Source organism: Pyrenophora tritici-repentis, chromosome 9 (assembly GCF_003171515.1).
Source record: "Pyrenophora tritici-repentis strain M4 chromosome 9, whole genome shotgun sequence".
In the NCBI taxonomy this organism is placed as follows: domain Eukaryota; kingdom Fungi; phylum Ascomycota; class Dothideomycetes; order Pleosporales; family Pleosporaceae; genus Pyrenophora; species Pyrenophora tritici-repentis.
The window spans coordinates 657,944-674,354 of record NC_089398.1 but is presented as its reverse complement, the minus strand read 5'-3'; the positions used below and the strand labels follow the sequence as shown (position 1 = coordinate 674,354).

The 16,411-nt window shown below is 48.9% G+C and overlaps 5 protein-coding genes across 5 annotated transcripts; 3 read left to right on the top strand and 2 right to left on the bottom strand.

The window, feature by feature from the left end:
• Positions 1–135: 135 nt before the first annotated feature.
• PtrM4_146240 (LCB5, Sphingosine kinase and enzyme related to eukaryotic diacylglycerol kinase) lies at positions 136–1,383 on the bottom strand (the record flags this gene model as incomplete). The annotated part of the gene is made up of 1 exon (XM_001938898.2): positions 136–1,383. One exon carries the CDS (start codon positions 1,381–1,383, stop codon positions 136–138), a length of 1,248 nt encoding a protein of 415 aa, XP_001938933.1.
• Positions 1,384–2,151: 768 nt separating this feature from the next.
• On the top strand, positions 2,152–2,871 carry PtrM4_146230 (uncharacterized protein; the record flags this gene model as incomplete). Its single annotated transcript, XM_001938899.2, has 1 exon — positions 2,152–2,871. The coding sequence occupies one exon, from the start codon at positions 2,152–2,154 to the stop codon at positions 2,869–2,871; it is 720 nt and encodes a 239-aa protein (XP_001938934.1).
• Positions 2,872–4,278: 1,407 nt separating this feature from the next.
• Positions 4,279–5,345, top strand: PtrM4_146220 (uncharacterized protein; the record flags this gene model as incomplete). Its single annotated transcript, XM_001938900.2, has 3 exons — positions 4,279–4,390; positions 4,446–4,506; positions 4,658–5,345. The coding sequence occupies 3 exons, from the start codon at positions 4,279–4,281 to the stop codon at positions 5,343–5,345; spliced, it is 861 nt and encodes a 286-aa protein (XP_001938935.2).
• A 3,089-nt stretch (positions 5,346–8,434) lies between these two features.
• Positions 8,435–11,475, top strand: PtrM4_146210 (uncharacterized protein; the record flags this gene model as incomplete). Its single annotated transcript, XM_066109864.1, has 4 exons — positions 8,435–8,449; positions 8,497–8,715; positions 8,755–8,844; positions 11,155–11,475. 4 exons carry the CDS (start codon positions 8,435–8,437, stop codon positions 11,473–11,475), a joined length of 645 nt encoding a protein of 214 aa, XP_065959847.1.
• Positions 11,476–11,945: 470 nt separating this feature from the next.
• PtrM4_146200 (Dimer-Tnp-hAT multi-domain protein) lies at positions 11,946–14,624 on the bottom strand (the record flags this gene model as incomplete). The annotated part of the gene is made up of 1 exon (XM_066109863.1): positions 11,946–14,624. The coding sequence occupies one exon, from the start codon at positions 14,622–14,624 to the stop codon at positions 11,946–11,948; it is 2,679 nt and encodes an 892-aa protein (XP_065959846.1).
• Between the last annotated feature and the right edge of the window lie 1,787 nt (positions 14,625–16,411).

Genomic DNA, 16,411 nt, shown 5'->3' with positions numbered 1-16,411 from the left:
TTTTACGACTTTCTTTTCAGACTAGACACAGATATCCCTTTAGTGCTTAGTAACGTAATTGCAGTTTCTTGATATTGCATACTCGTGCATTGATAATTGACCAAATCGTGTATGACATGAAAAATTCAGATCCTCTCAAACAACCACAACATCCAACACAATCTTATCCTCCTTCCTCACCTCTACCCACCCCTCACCATCAACCCTCACAATCTTGCCATCCACACATATCCTCCGCCACCTCCCCTCACCTTCCATGCCCTGAAACTCAATCCGAAGTCCATCGATACTCTCATACATGACCTCTTCATCCTGCACATGTTTACCCCCCTGATACGCCAACCCCATAATGCGCATAACCTCGTCCCCATTCCTCGGGCCAAAATGCACTATATGCAAACTCCCATCCAACGGCTTACTCTCCGGGGAAATACAAAACGGTTGTTCGAGATTCGAAACAAGGGTTGCGAGAACGTACATGTGTTCATCTTCGGCGAATTCACTCCACACGCCTTTTCCTTTGGAAACGGAGAGTTTGGCTTTGTACGGGTGTGGGGGTGAGCCGTCGGCGGGGTATAAGGCTTCTTTTGCAGCCATTTTGAAACGCTCGACGCCGTATTGGCGGTAAAATTTTGTATCGCTGTCTGCAACAAGAGAGGCGTGCATGCCCCAACTAGCTACTACGGCGCCATGGAGGACACCGTTTCCCTCGCTATCTTGTGGAAGCTGCTCTTCATCTTGGCCTTCGTTGGTTAGGAGACGGGCGCCTGGGGAGAAGGTGGCGGTGAAGAGGGGAAGGGGCTTGGCAGTGGTAGAGGCGAGGGCGTCCAGACCCCAGACATGTTGTTTCCCCACGTTTATGGAATGATAGAGGGCGTTTGCCGTTCCAAGCGGGAGTAATACGACTTCAGGGCGTATGTATGTGGCGCTGCGGGTATGGGCTGATAGGCTATTTACGAGGTCAACAATGCCGCCGTCGCCTGATAGGAGGATGATGCGGAGTGATTTGCCATTATTGGCCGCGGGGAACAGGGTGTTGTCTGTGAGTTCTAAAATGCTGGTGGCTGAGGTGGTTGTATGCACTTTTATTGATTGAATGCCGGGTTCTCCGTAGATGGATTGTAGTATCGGATGCACAACACCCGTGAAGAATTTCTCTGCCAATTGACCACCGGATCCCAGGGAGATGATGACATGTGTTGCGCGCTCTGAGGCTGTGTGGTCTTGGCCGGGCGTCGTAAGAGAGCGCGATGATATGTTGAGCAAAGTCGGTGGCTTTGTAGCGTCGTTGTTCTCTTGCAGGGTGACGACTATTTCGGAAGTTCCATCGATACTCTGAATCGTGCTGATCATCTTCTTGGCCTGTTCGTCTGTGGAGGTCATTGTCGGTAAGTGCCGGGACTGAGTCAGCTCAGCCTTGTGCGATGAGATCAATGAGGGGTCCTGGGTCCACGGGATGTCGATCAATTGTGTTATCAGATAGAAGAAGGAACAGGACAATTACTAGACGTCTACATTCATGAGGTTGACACCTTAGGAACCCTCATGGCAAACATCATCTAGCACCTCTTGCATGAAGTCGCCGCCCGATCTAAATCCATCCCACCTGCCTTATTTCCCGTCTGACAGGTGCGCTAGTCCCTGTACGTCATGTTGGAGGACGAGCAGCGGGTGAGACAAAAAGCAGACATGATGTTGAAACCCAGCATGCCCAAGTTGCTTTTCGCAGAGAAAGCAGATACCTATCACTTGAGACCCATCATGTTTCTTGAATTGCAAAAGGGGCTTCCTTGACTTTTGTTTGGAAGGTTCTCTGGCAATGGGCGGCACGCAGCAGTGTAAGCACGTGTTACGTCATCACTTGGCAAGCACACGACGCCGAACGAGGCAGCTGCGCGGCTGTGCCTGATCTCAGCTACACCAACAGTTGACTTTTGCGGCGCAGACGAAGACGACGCTGCATGCCAGACACGGCGAGACATTTCATACACCTCCGCCACCTGCTTCTGCAGTGAAGCCAGCAATTTTCGTGCGTCCAGAAAGCCAATCCACGGAATCCGCGCAATTGCGACCCCATCTGCCCAACACACGTACATGCGACCTTAATCTCACCTCTGTCCCACAAACAACAACCACACGACCACCGCCACCATGAACGGCTGGGGTGTGTTTTTCATAATACTCCTGTTGCTACTGGTATTTTCCTACTGTGGGTGGTACTTTTATGCCCGCTGGAATGCCTCACGCAATGGTCTGCCACCACCGTCGATGAACCCGATAGCAGCCTTCAGGAGCAACGCCTCAAGCGCCGAAGCTTCCAACTACCCTGGCCCCGCACCCACCGGCATCAAGGGCTGGTTCGACGCCCAAATCAACAAGTTCAAGAACAGGAATAACCGGTACACCACAGGCAGCGGCTACGAAGACTCTGGCTACAACGGACAGCGAGGCGTGGGTGGGGGCCGAGGAGCAGGCAGTCGCCTGGACCCAGACGAAGCGTGGAGTTCGCGTGTGGGCGACGAGGCATACTACGAGGAGCAGGAACTTGGTCTTCATGAACCGCCAGCCTCGCACCAGCAAACCGCCAACCCCTTCGCCACTGCGGCTACTGAGCCAGCCCGCGGTCGTAGTCGCACCCGCGACGAGTACGACGAGCATCTTGATGCGCGCAACCCCTTTGGCGACGATAACGCTGCTACTAGCCTTAGAGGCGTCAGCCCCAGACCCGTCATGGATGCCGATACCAGTTATCGCGGTGGGGCAACGGCAACTATGCCGAGTGCCAGCCAACACCAGCACAGGGCTAGCAGAGGAAGCAGAGAAAACAGCCCCACGGAGAGCCGGAGGAGTATCTTCAAAGAAGGCTTATAGTCGGTGGGGGATGATGTGGTTTTTTCCTTTGTTGCTGGTATAACACTAGTCTGTTAGGGCGGAAGTAGTCTGGTGTTCTTGTGTGATTTGATGCGAGTATATAACCCCGGTTTTCGAGATTTTTCCTTGTCTGCGTATTGTTTCCGTTTTTCTCTTTTGCTTGTTCTGGGTGGGGAATTGATGGGTAGGGGAGTGTGGAGGTGAAAAGAGTTGGAGTTGGGATGTCGTGATGCGGGGAGATGTGATTTGAGCAAGGGGGGGTATAAAAGTCCACTGACGACAAAAGACGCCAGGACATGAATGCCATTCTTGGTCCCTTTCACAGCTTCTTCTTCATTCTAGCTTGCTAGCTACTATATTCCCGATTTTCTTGTCGCTTGTCGTTTATACACTCAGCCTTGGCACTTCATACACATCTCGTCTATTCACTGTTTTCGTCCTTTCGAGACATAGCGTGCGTTTGGCCTTCTGCATGACAACTTACTGTACTGACGTATGGGCGTTCTGGACTTCAGTCTTTTCGAGTGGAGTCACTTTTGGTGCGTTTGAGATGTCAGTTGGGCATGGGGACATGGGTATGTGTTTGCTCTCGTGTCATGACCTCTCCGATCGACGTCTTTTCGAGTTCGATCCTTCGATCGTTGGATCGTTTGTTCCGGTGTTGCCATTGGCACGGGACATAGGCCTGTGTTTGTTCTCTTGTCACAGCCCCGCGGTCTCGTTCTTTGGCTCGCCGTACCATCATTCGACACACGGTCGACCCACTTCTACGAACATGTATCTCATCGCCGCCTCCTGTTTCTTTTTGGTGCTGTCGTTGCCGTGTGTTGTTTTGAGTGGTCTCAAAGTTCCGGGCACTTGGTCCTGACCTCCATGCATATGCTGCGTTTAGTGATCTTGAATTCATATTCTTGAGTGCTGGTCAGCATGTCTACGTTTGCATATCCTCAACGGAGGTCGATTGGCGTTCTTGCGTTTGTTCAGTTGGCCTCACCGCTATGGATTGGCCCCATGTCTACCTGGGCGTTTGGCTCAGTGCCCTTGCGATCGGGATTTTGCTCACCGCTACAGTATCTGCCCAGTTTCGATTTCATGTCTCTACCCCATTTTCTTCGCGGCCATCCTCCTAGTGGGTGTCCTTGTGTATATAATGCCCTCTCCCATGGTCTTCTCTTCTTCTTCCTCACATCTCTACCGTCGTCCATTGTCTCTTCTCTTGTTGTCTTTGACAGACTGCCCCCACCACCCTGCCTCTGCGGTACTTGCTCCCGTCATTCTCTGGTACATTGTCGGTATCAGAGAAAACTTTCCGGGTGGTGGGGGCAAAGGCGATGCTGTCTAGTATTGAGGATCATCAAGCCCACGTGACGTCTCTCATTCACTCGCCTATCCCAACCGAGATTAGAAATGGCCGCAGCGCATTGGCCCGCCCGCAAAATACCCCCCCATCGCAGCTCGCTCCAAACAACATCCACACCACACTCGCGACAAGGTGACACACCCGTCAAGCCAGAGAACGGTAAGTCGGTCCCGACGGTTCTTTGCGCATAGCCTGTACTGACTAAAGGTTTAAGATGAACGGCTATCGAGGATCCGCCAGTTTCGAGCATATGCCCAGCTCTCCTTACCGCAACAGTAGCGACACTCAACGCAGTAAGTACTTGCACATTGCTTTGATGTCGCGGATTCACTTTCGCACATGCTACAGATGCTAATCAAGCTGTTTACAGACAGTGGAGCTACCGAGCCTACCGAAACCGTCGTAGCGTCTAGAGACAGAAGATAGGTCGCCCAACCGCTGGATTGTGGCCTATTACAAAGCCGTCGAATACGGCCGACGCAAAAAAGCCGACTATCTGCAGCTCACGGGTCAGTTTCTCGAGAAGGAACAAAAGGTCGACAAGGCAAACCATGTGCTTCGTGAGAGAAATGGTCAAATTCTCAAGTTGCAAGCGCAGCTCACGAACCTCAGGTTGAAAGTCAACAATCGTGACCAGACCATCCATGAGCTTGAGAACGAATTACGAGAACTGAAGTCAACAAAGAAGCAGTCATGGCAGAGGCAAGTCAACGAAACCACGGCCAGCTCACCCACAGAGCGCCGCCCTTACATCTTAACCCATGTTCTTCATCACAGCGCCGCTGTACGCAATCATCCCAGCTATGAGCATCCGGAAGCGCCACGCAAGAATGTGAAGGTCGACTTTTCACGCTTCATTCCATGTCTACACTACCCAACTGGCACAGGCAAAGTTGGACCCGGCCATTACGGCTCCAACGTTCATTGGGACTTGGGACTCTGTCAAGTTCACTTCCGCACTCCAGGCGTATGCAAATACAAAGAGCGTTGCGAGTACCGCGATGCACCTCTCGATGTCAATGAACGCCAATACATCCGCTTCTTCGAGCACAAGGGTCCCGCTTTCCTGGCCAGTACTGACGCCATCCTTGCTGCCAAGCACAGTGCTGCCTAGACATATGGTGTTTTACGGAGTACAAATGGGTTTAGGTGTGATCTTCTTAATACCATGGGATGTCCTGGTATGATTTGGTTGTGCATTATCTTTACAAGTGCATACTCTTCAGTTTAATGTAGACATCAAGGTGATACTTACCTTCTGTACTACTTGCGTATGAAGTGACATGTAGTCCCCAACTCATCTGATGAACCATACTAACAACCTCTGGAGACGCTACGTAGTTGGCTCTCTCATCTATACCATGGCGCATTTTGGACATGGCACCTCTTTCCTGGTATTCATACGGGTACACTCATAGTTACCGCCCACACTCTTAACTTGTAATGAGACCCTGTATATATATTACAATATTGAACAATATTTCATCAAACCAAAGACCCTCTCAGTAATGTTAACGGGCAGTCAGTCCAAGAAGTCCCTCTCAGAACTGTTAATGAGGAGTTAGAAAGTTCCGAGTAACAATACTAATGGGCAGCCAGTGAGATAGCCCGAGGTTCGAAACTCGTGAAGGTGGTTGTCCACCTTCTTTTTTGTCCTTTTTTTCGATCCTGTTTTGACAGAACTCTTAACCTTGCAGCATCTAAGCCTACATACAACCCTATTGCCTCCTTAGCCGTATCTATTTTCTCCGCCTTACCCTTGTCCTTCCTTACGTGTCACCTTCTCTACCTAATGAAGCGTCTTAAGCGTAAGAGTAGAATAGGTTCTTATTATTGTGTGACCTAACGTTCTGATATCTTTACACAAAGTACTTGCGCTCTACGAACTTACATGCGTTATTAATGCTACTCAGTTGTTTTTGATCTACTTTACATGATTACGGTACCTATCCTTCTCGTACCAAACTAAAGAACCGTTAAGTACATGATTTTGACGAGAGCTCTACTAAGCCTTTCTCATCCTTGCCTCTATTAAGCTTTCTTACTCTTACCTTGTAAGTTCCTCGCTGGAAAATGTATTTCTGCTTAAATATTCGGTGCTATATAGATGTTCGGTCGAGGTTCCCAAGGTATTATAGTGTATTTAGGGGTCAGTGTAAGATATCAGCCTAAGTACACAGTCTCCCGCTTAATGTAGATAGTAAAGTGACTCTTACCTTTAGTGCTACTCGCTACAACGTAATCTACAGCCTTTGAAACTCTTATTTGACCTTGATAGCTTACCTCCAGACATCCACTGTAGTCGCCTGCTCGCTTAAGAAATCAACGTATCCTGGAATTCCCAAATACTCACTGCATTCGCTGCATCCGCTGCATGTATACTTGGGATGAAATGATGGGCCGTATGCATAGCGCAAACAGATCACGCAAATGCGTCTGCACCCTAGTCATGACGTTCATTATATGGATGATGAACGTACGACGTAGTATTGTAAATGCGGACACTCACGCTCACGCTCACTCACGCCCACGGACTCGCTCTCACTCGCGCTAAGCGAGCCACCTACGCACACGCGCAACATCACTCATAATACCTGGATTGTTATTTTAGATGTTTATGAATAGTTTCAGCGATAAGAATTCATCAAGTATAGACGTATACTGCCAGACCAAGCCCTAGCAGTAGGGCTGCCAGACCAGAGACAGCACGGGGTTCGAAACGTGTGGTTGTTCATTTCTTTTTTGTACTTTTTTGTATCTTAATTTTCTTTTTAACAAGTTTCAACGCAGGGTGAAGTAGAGTAGTTGTTGCGGTTTGTGAGGCAAGGGTATTGCGCATGTCACGTGCGTTGTCCTGGCGCTCCTCCCTCCCCTCCATGAGCACCTTCTCCCCTCACCAGCATCAGAGATACGTCATGTAAATAGACCCTGATTATGGCTACATATAAAGTGGCCATGACAGCACAACAACGACAAAACAATATATACTCTGATAACTGCCTCGCGCGGTTACACTTTAATTGACTGCATTGTACTGCAACAGTTATAAGCCTAGATTGCGACTAAAAAGCTCGCTCACTTACAACGACTAACTGGCACCTACGATCGGGATCAACATTGATTATACTGTACGGAGCCGCCGACCTATTGACAGGCACCCACGATTGAGGTCACGATTGATCATACTGTGCGGAGCCGCCGAACCACTCATACACACTATAGACGATGACGATTGAGTTATCAGACCCTGCGGTCACCCGAGTGACTGTCGTCCTCGATCGAGCTGACAACTGGCACAAGTGGCTGTTTATTTGAAAGGATACTGCACAGAAGCATAAGCTCTGGCAGTACGTAGACCCTGCTACGAAGGCAGCGGACCTGCCTACGTTACTGGCACTAATCGAACCACAGCTTACGGATCACGCTGCTAGAGCGACGTTAATTGCTCACCTTACTGCCGCGCAGCAGAAGCTGTATTAATAGGAGTACGAGCGATGGGAGCACAAGGACCTTGAGTTTAGGCGTCAAAGAAAGGCTCTCGCCGAGTTTAACTTTGAGATTAGCAAGACGATCGCTGCAAAGCACCTTTACTTAATCGAGAATAAGGACACGCTATACGAGCGACTAACGACGCTTAAGAAGCACCTTGCACCGTCCGACGCAACTAGACTCCGCAACAATCAATTCAATCCGGTCACTCTCCTAGACCCACTTACCTATCTAGGTAGGGCTTAAACTCCTATAGGTAACTACTAGGCTTAAAGCGGTAATCAATCAATCCAATCTGAACCTTCTAGGACCCACTTAATTGATTGTTGCGGACTGTGGACGCAACACAACAACGCGATCTAATCGCACGATACAAAGCCCTTCAGACGCCGCCACGCAGTAGAAAGGTTAAGGAGTAGCTACGCTCTTGGGTGGAGGTCACCAACATGTGTATCTCTGCAGAAGTTCCTAAGACAATAGGATTAAGGGCATAAGAAGATTTCCTTGTCGCCTGTAGAACGATCGATCCTGAGTATAGTACGTCAGGCCTGCGAGCCCTGATCGACCTAGAGGACGCTGGCACTGCCATCCCATCAGTGGAAGACTACGTCAGCAAGTTCACGACCTACCTCAAGCGTGTGCGACCGCTGTCGACAGGACTTAGCTTAATAGCAGCGGAGCTGGACGTTGCGAAGTCTTAGCAGCAGAACAAGGATGCTAATAATAATAGTAATAAGACGAAACCGAAATGCCTATGTAGCTTAAAACATTACTAGGTTGACTGCTGGTTGATCAATACAGAGCACCCACGAAGGCCGAAGACCTACGCTAATGCACTTAGCCGAAAGAAGCTCGACGCCGCCCTGGCCGCCGACAACAACTTGAGAGACAAGATTAACAAGGCGCTCGACAAGTGGCGCGCAAAGCAGCAAGAGAGTGGAGGGAGCATCGCTATAGACGATGGCAACCGTCCTACAAGACCTACAGCGAACACTGTACGATACATAATACAAGACTAAGAGCGATCTGCTTAGGACTACAACGAGACGACTTATAATAATCGAGTCGAAACGAATACAATTGCAGACGATAGCTTAAAGCTAAAAGGCAACCTCTACACAGCAGTGAGTATAGAAGAGGATATTAACAAGCTTAGCAATCAATAGATCCTTGACCCTGGCTTTAACACTCACGTGATCAACACTGAGGAATAGAGTGGATAGACAAGGGAGTACAACGCTGTCGCTACGGACTTTGTTGGAGCTGGAACAGGACGTGTCCAGATCACAGCCTGGGGAAGCATGGAGCTTATGGCAAACACGCCAACAGGTGTACAATTACTAAGACTTACTTACGTCGCTTACGTCTAAGGCTTTATTACGAGCCTGATCGGTCTGGCACGCTGCCGGAAGCTTAGCATATACTTTAATTCAGGACGGGATCTACTGTACAAAGGCGACCCAGGAACAGTACTTGCTTATCTTGAGCATAATAGAGGACACTAGCTGGTGGACGCTGATGCCTTTAGTCGCCCGAAACCGATGTTGCTGTTATCTTTTGGCACTACCTACAGACCTTCGAAGGCTCCGCGCCCAGACCAGAAAGTCGATGCTAGGATGGCACACCAGATGTGGGCTCATCCTGGCAAGAAAGCGATCAAAAAGCTTACGTCGAATGTCGATAGACTTGTTATTAAAGGCAACACTAACGACTTCTGTGCTGTCTGTACAGAGTCTAAGTTGACGAAGCAGATATCTCGAAGACAGCAGGAGGATCAAGCACAGAAGCCTTTCTACTAGATTGCTATAGATGTAATTTAACTATTGCTACAAGGAGAAGCATGCCTCAACAGTGATTAATAGGCTGGACACTCCGTCGATTAATACTCAAAATGGCACCAAGTGTCTACTTTCTCAAACCGATCAAAACCATTCCTGAGTCAATAGTTGATCTAGGACATACGCAGCATACAACGCGTCTTTAATTGCGACATAACCGCTATTAAGACAGATAACGAACGTGGATACGGCACATCGCTAAACTTCCTGGAAGAACTTTGCAGAGACCTTAGTATTCGATACGAGCCACGAGCCGAGTACACAGAGGAGCAGAATAGACTAGCAGAGCGAGCGGGATCGCTGCTTGTCATCCGAGCCAGAGCTATAAGGATCTAAGCAGGACTACTAAAGTCCTTGTCCTATGAGCTGCTTCGAACAGCAGCATACGTCCTTAATCGGACACTAACTAAAGCGCTGCAATAGAAGACACCGTACGAGATTATATAGAAGACGAAGCTAAAGGTTCAACATATGCGTCCGATTAGATATCGAGCCTACGTTCTTAACCGATCACTTAAGCGCGGAGACAAGCTCAAATTAAGAGCGCTTATTAGCCACCTAGTTGGCTACGACTCTACCAACATCTTTAGGATCTAGCTGCCTACCAAGGACTAGGTTATACGCACGCGAGATGTTGTATTCGAACCCACGAAATTCTACGATGGTCCACAGGGCTACGCTCGTGAATCTATAATCGAAGAGGTTATTAAGCTTCTATCGTTTCTAGAGGAGTTCGAGCTAGACGACATGGCTATCGAAGACCTACTAACTTCTAGACAACATCGTTAACAACAACCTTCACATGCATCTGCGCTCCCAGAGTCACAGATAGGGGGTAAGGAGATAGAGCAAGACAAGGAACAGTACGAAGGAGGACTACCGACTCTAGAACCCTCAAATTTAAGTCTACACAACGATCAAGACTTAATCTTAGAGTAACAGGCTATAGACGAGCAGTTAGTTCAAGAACAACAACGCAACATTGTACAAGGATCTTAAGACATTTCCGCGACTCAGATCGAAGGCTATATACCTAATCAATATAAGAACAACGCTCCAAGACGTCGAAACCTTAATCTCAGCACGGATAATATTATTAAAGGTCCACGCCGTACACGAAGAATCGCTGATCTCTAAGAACTAGAGAGATAGCACTCTCACGCTGTCACATATAGAGGATCAGTTGACAACTATCTAAAGGTATTCTCAACTGCCCTAAGGGCTGAGCCAATAATAAAGATACATTGCACGCAGGTGCCGAGAGCTCTATAATTATATCGAGAGCTGGACCATTATCAGTTTGGAGAGCAGTTCTAAGACGCTGCACAAAAAGAGTATCGCGAGATATAGGGCAAAGGCTGCTTCGCCAAGACTACACAGACAGTAGAGACTGCTAATGCAGAGGTGCTACCCCTGATGTGGGTATTCACATACAAATTTGATGAGGATGGCTACCTCTATCGATTCAAGGCACGACTTGTGGTCCGTGGTGATCTAGAACAGCTGTATGGAGACACCTACGCTGCCACATTAGCCGCTCGAACGTTCCGAGCACTCATCGCAATAGCTAATCAGTTTGGACTAGAGCTGCTCTAGTACGACGTACCGAATGCATTTCTTAATACTACACTTAATCGAAAGCTTTATGCTGAGACACCAGACGGTTTCAAGAAAGATGGAGAGCTACTACAGGTGCTCCGAGCCCTGTACGGACTGAAGGAATCACCGCTTCTGTGGTATAAGGACCTAAGAGAGACACTAAAGTCTCTAGGCTTGACGCCTATACTAGGATTTCCATGCGTCTACGTTAATAGCTGGTTAATCATGTTCGTCTACGTTGACGATATTGTTATGGCTTTCCACCTATCAAACAGACATCTACACCAAGAGTTTAAGAAGAAACTTGAAGAGTGTTGAGACAAAAAGTGAACACTCTTTGCCCCTGCGTTGATTGGTACATATACCTTCTCAACAAAGAGCATTATAGCCTAAAATGCCTCGGAGAGCTCAAGTGGTTCTTAGGCATACGCGTCGTTCGAGACATCAACGCACGCACAATTCACTTAGTGCAGGACGCCTACATTGACAAGGTTGCTGCCAAGTACAACATTATCTCAGCTAGCCGCCCTTCTAAGGTGCCTATGCTGGCGAACTATCTAGAACAGTCTCTAGAGGAGCCGAACAAAGCTCGGACAAAGACCTATTAGGAGCTTGTAGGCAGAGATGGCAACAAACAAAACAACCAACATTTGAGGCATAGATGTTGATTGACTGGCTCATTTCTTAGGGCTACAGTTTGTTTGTTTGAGTTGATGAGACTGAAGAGCCAATTTTTGGTTGGTTGATTGATTGAATATTGATAGACTTAAGGTTCTGAAGGGACGTTTCTATGACAATTCTGCAGGCGGCTCTTCCCACGTTCCTATCGCAAACTCTTCCGTGAGCTCCTCATCAGTATGCTTTGCTGCTGTTGTCGTGCTTGGTGTTGTAAAACCTGCACGAGTCCACCGTTGCAAGCACACCAAAGCAGCCAGTAACTGCGCGCCAATTTTCCGCCTTTGTGGCTCAATTATATCGCCAGTTCCCGCAAAAACGCGCTCACAATCAGAGCTGGAGGCGGGTATAGTCAACACGTCGATCGCCAATCGTGAAAGATGTGGATACTTCGGCTTCAACGATAACCAGTACTGTACAGCTGTTGGACCCTCCTTGTGTTGATCAGACGTCCACATAGGCTCTTTTAACCAGCTATCGTACTCATCCTCCACCTCCAATGTATGCTCGCCGTCCTCATCTAGTATAGCGTCGATAGCGTCGTCAAAGCTGCTCATGGTAGGTTTTGGCGCAGGGGTTGGTGTTGTGGCAGCAGCGGCAGGCTTGTAGGCAGCCCAAACCCGCAGAAACTTCGCGTGCGCGGTGCTCAATTGTGTAGGTTTGTCGCGCCAGAAGCGCTTAGAGTATGTTTTATATCGTGGATGTAGTGCCGTAGCTGCGTAGTAAATGGGACTTTGGAGGATCTTAGTAAAGTAATTGCTCGCTTTTCGCCTCGCGGCTCGCAGGTTGATCGGGATGTGATCTTCGGGCGCCTCAGATGGCTCGTGGTTGACCGATTCGTATGGCCGAAGGCGTGCATCCAGCTCAGTTATCACACTCTCAAATACTGGGATGACCTCGTAGAGTGCGCCAAAACGGCCACACTTGCCGCGGCCTTGGAGGCGATCTGTAGCAAACTTGAGCGGCTGCAGTATCGCCATGTACTCAGTAATCACCGCCCAGTCAGCCGCCGTAAGGCCGTCTGACCTCATCCACCGCGGCACATCAGGCAGCTTGTTTCCTCTAATAGCTGCCTGTTCGTCAGCCTGTTCAGTCTCGCGAATGTGGTACGTGGCGTATGCGTTGATAGCTTGTTGGAGCTGAACTCCGCGCTTAAAGCAGTCGTAATAGCTGTTCCAACGTGTAACACACGGCTTAATTGGCTCGCGAGTGCCGCCGCTGGCGCCTGTGGGCATGCTGTTAACTGCCTCGCGTTGGCAATCTTCAAAAATACTCCACTGCTTCGGCGTGTTGATGTAGTTGATAATATCAAGATACACGCCAAGCGGTCCTTCTTTCCGCCACTCCTTCATGTAAAAATCCTCCATCTTTGTGTTCTCCAGGGCGTTGTTATACGCGTCAGCATCCCTCCCGAACATAATCGTTTGGCCAACAAGGTTAAGTATGTGGCAAGCGCAGCGGAGGCGGCGATCGGAGGCAGAAAAGTGGTACATCGCGGCGAGTTTGTTAACAGCGGTGTCGTTATTGTAAGCGTTATCGAGCACAAAGTAGCCGAGTTTGCTGCGATTAATGCTGAAGGATTGCAGGATTTTGGTTACAGCGTCAGCTATCGCCTCACCAGTGTGGGCACCCACCAGCTGCGGCAGCGCGATGGGTAGGTCAACTATCGCGCCCTTACTGTTGGCGTAGTGAGCAACTACAGAAAAGAAGCCACGTTTGCCGCCTTTTGTCGTCCACCCATCGAAGCTTATATGTACCTTGCTCTCGGCTTCAGCCAACGCGCGCACCACCTGAGGCCGTAGCCAACTGTACAACCTCATCACGAACGCTGACACGCTGTTATGAGACCTCCATAACGCCGCCTCTGCCTCAGGATTAGCAAGCCTGATCATCTTGCGAAAAGCCGGCGTCTCAAACTCGCGGAGTGGTCTGTTGTTGTCGACCAGCCAGAGCGCAGCTGCCTGCCGAAATTCTTGTACGTCGAAGTTTCCTATAGTCTTGTACGCCTCTAGACTAAATTTGACACCGCTTAGAGCTGCCTGACGAAGTGATTGTTGTCCATGTTTGCGGAGAGGTTTGCTTAGGATTGGACCATCTTTGCTGAGCCGATGACCAGGTTTATCAAGCTGGAGGTGCCCGTTGGCGGCAGTGGTTGACTTCGTTACTCGGTGTACACCATTAGGTAGCTTATGAATATGACAGTACTTGCACACAAAGTACAACTCATCTGGGTGGTGAGTACCCTCCTTCCAGACACGCCAGCCGTGTTGAAAAATCCAGCTTGCCTTGCCTCGTGGAGTGCTCAGCGGCGCGACAAACCCCTTTAATCGCGACCAATCGACGCCCTCAAAGTCGCGAAAATCGACGCTCACAGCGCTATCCTCCTCCACCGAAGCCTCAGTGGCAGCGCTAGAGAAAGCTAAAGGCTGTACAATAGAGTCCTCTGGCTTATCAAACATTAACTGCGACTCCCAGGCTGGCTCATCAGTGAGCCGAGAGGCTTGTGAGGCAGCCAAAATAGGCAGTGGTGATGCCCGCCGAGGGCGCTCCTCGGGTTGTTGTACAGGCTTACATGGCGGTTCAATAGCCCGTGTGGGCGGCTCGATAACTTGTGTAGGCGGCTCTGTAGGCGGATCCGGCGTACTTTCTGGCAGCTCTATCGGCTGGGTTGGCTGGCTGCCGTCACCCAACAGCGCTTTGAGCGTAGGTTTGCGCGTACGTTGTGCTCGCTTGAAGGGAGTATCAGCTTCTTCGGCAGCCTCGGGCTTGCGTTTTGCTGGTATAGAGGGCATGGATAAGGCTAAAAGTAAGCCGGAGCCGCGAGAAAGTAAGGTGTTGTTAAATGTTATAAGCCTGATGTCAGTAGCACTAGGAATAGAACATGTGTGAATCGTGTTGTGTATTGTGCTACAGGAATTGAGATCTATGTCTCTGCCAGCTAGCGTTGTGGGCGCTAAGCCTCGTACGTACTAGCCTGGAGTGAGTGAGAGATGGGCAGACTCCGCAACAATCAATCGATTGACATGATTGATTCCTATATAGGTTAAAGAATTACTTCATTAGGCAGCCTTTAACCTAGATAGGAATCAATCATGCCGATCCGATTGATTGTTGCGGAGTCTGGAGATGGGATGGAACCTAGGTCATATAACTTACACGCGAGTAGGCTTAGTAAGCAAGATCCAACACTAAGAATTCGTCGTTGAGCAGCTATCCCAGAGGCCTCACCTAGGTATCCCCCTCCCTCGCTTACTATCAAACAACACCAATCCTATCAACATTTTGTTCTCAAGATTGGTTGATTGATTGACAGAAATACAGTGGCTAACTGTTGGTTAGTTGGTTGGCTCCGAATCAAACAAATCAAACAACAATATTGATGAGATATTGATTACTGACAACCTTGCTTGTAGGCCACCTTGCCTACCTGACACAGCATACCCGACCTGACCTGGCACGCGCTCATGTCATTCATGCGTCACATTTGATCAATCCTGGTCAAGCACATGTCGAATCTATTCGAAGGGTGTGGCGTCACATACTTAAGACGAAATATCGAGCCCTACAAGCGCAAGCTATTAATGAAGTAGAGATTCAGGAATACCTAGCCACACCGCAGGACTATCGCGATCCTATCTTCTTTGGAGCATCTGATGCCTCCTTTGCTGACGACGTTAAGACGCGCCGGAGCTCTCAAGGATACGTATTTCAGCTCTTTAGCATGACTGTTAACTAGAAGTTAACACTCCAACGCACTGTTACGAAATCAACAACGGAAGCAAAGCTTCTCGCTCTATTACTCGCTGGATTAGAGATGGAGGAGTGGTGCCGCCTATTCAAAGGACTGTCCTTGAAGCTTAACTAGACTCCTATTATCTAGTGTGACAACTAACAGACAGTAGGCATAGTTACAAAAGAGATAGACAAGCTTAGCACTAAGCTTAAACACGTCGACATCTATTAGAATTGGATCCGCTAGGAGGTCGAGGAGAATCGCCTCTACGTACACTGGAAGCCCACGAATCAAATGCCAGCCGACGGCATGACGAAGATGCTTCCGCGCCAGAAGCACATCGAGTTTATACAACAACTTCACCTTGTAGACATACGCTCAAAGGTTTAGGAGATAGAGAGATAAGTTCATCCTTTCGTCATGGATTGACTACAGGATAAGGGGGTGTGTTGCGGTTTGTGAGGCAAGGGTATTGCGCATGTCACGTGCGTTGTCCTGGCGCTCCTCCCTCCCCTCCATGAGCACCTTCTCCCCTCACCAGCATCAGAGATACGTCATGTAAATAGACCCTGATTATGGCTACATATAAAGTGGCCATGACAGCACAACAACGACAAAACAATATATACTCTGATGACTGCCTCGCGCGGTTACACTTTAATTGACTGCATTGTACTGCAACAGTAGTAGTATTAAATCTTACCTTCCTACAATCGCATCAGCCCTTTAGCCCACAGAACCTAATAAGATAAACCATCTCTTGATTTACCTTTTACTCTGTTGTCGCGCCATAAACGCATACCTACAGCCTGCATATGTTATTGTTGTCGCACAGCCGTCACCTCT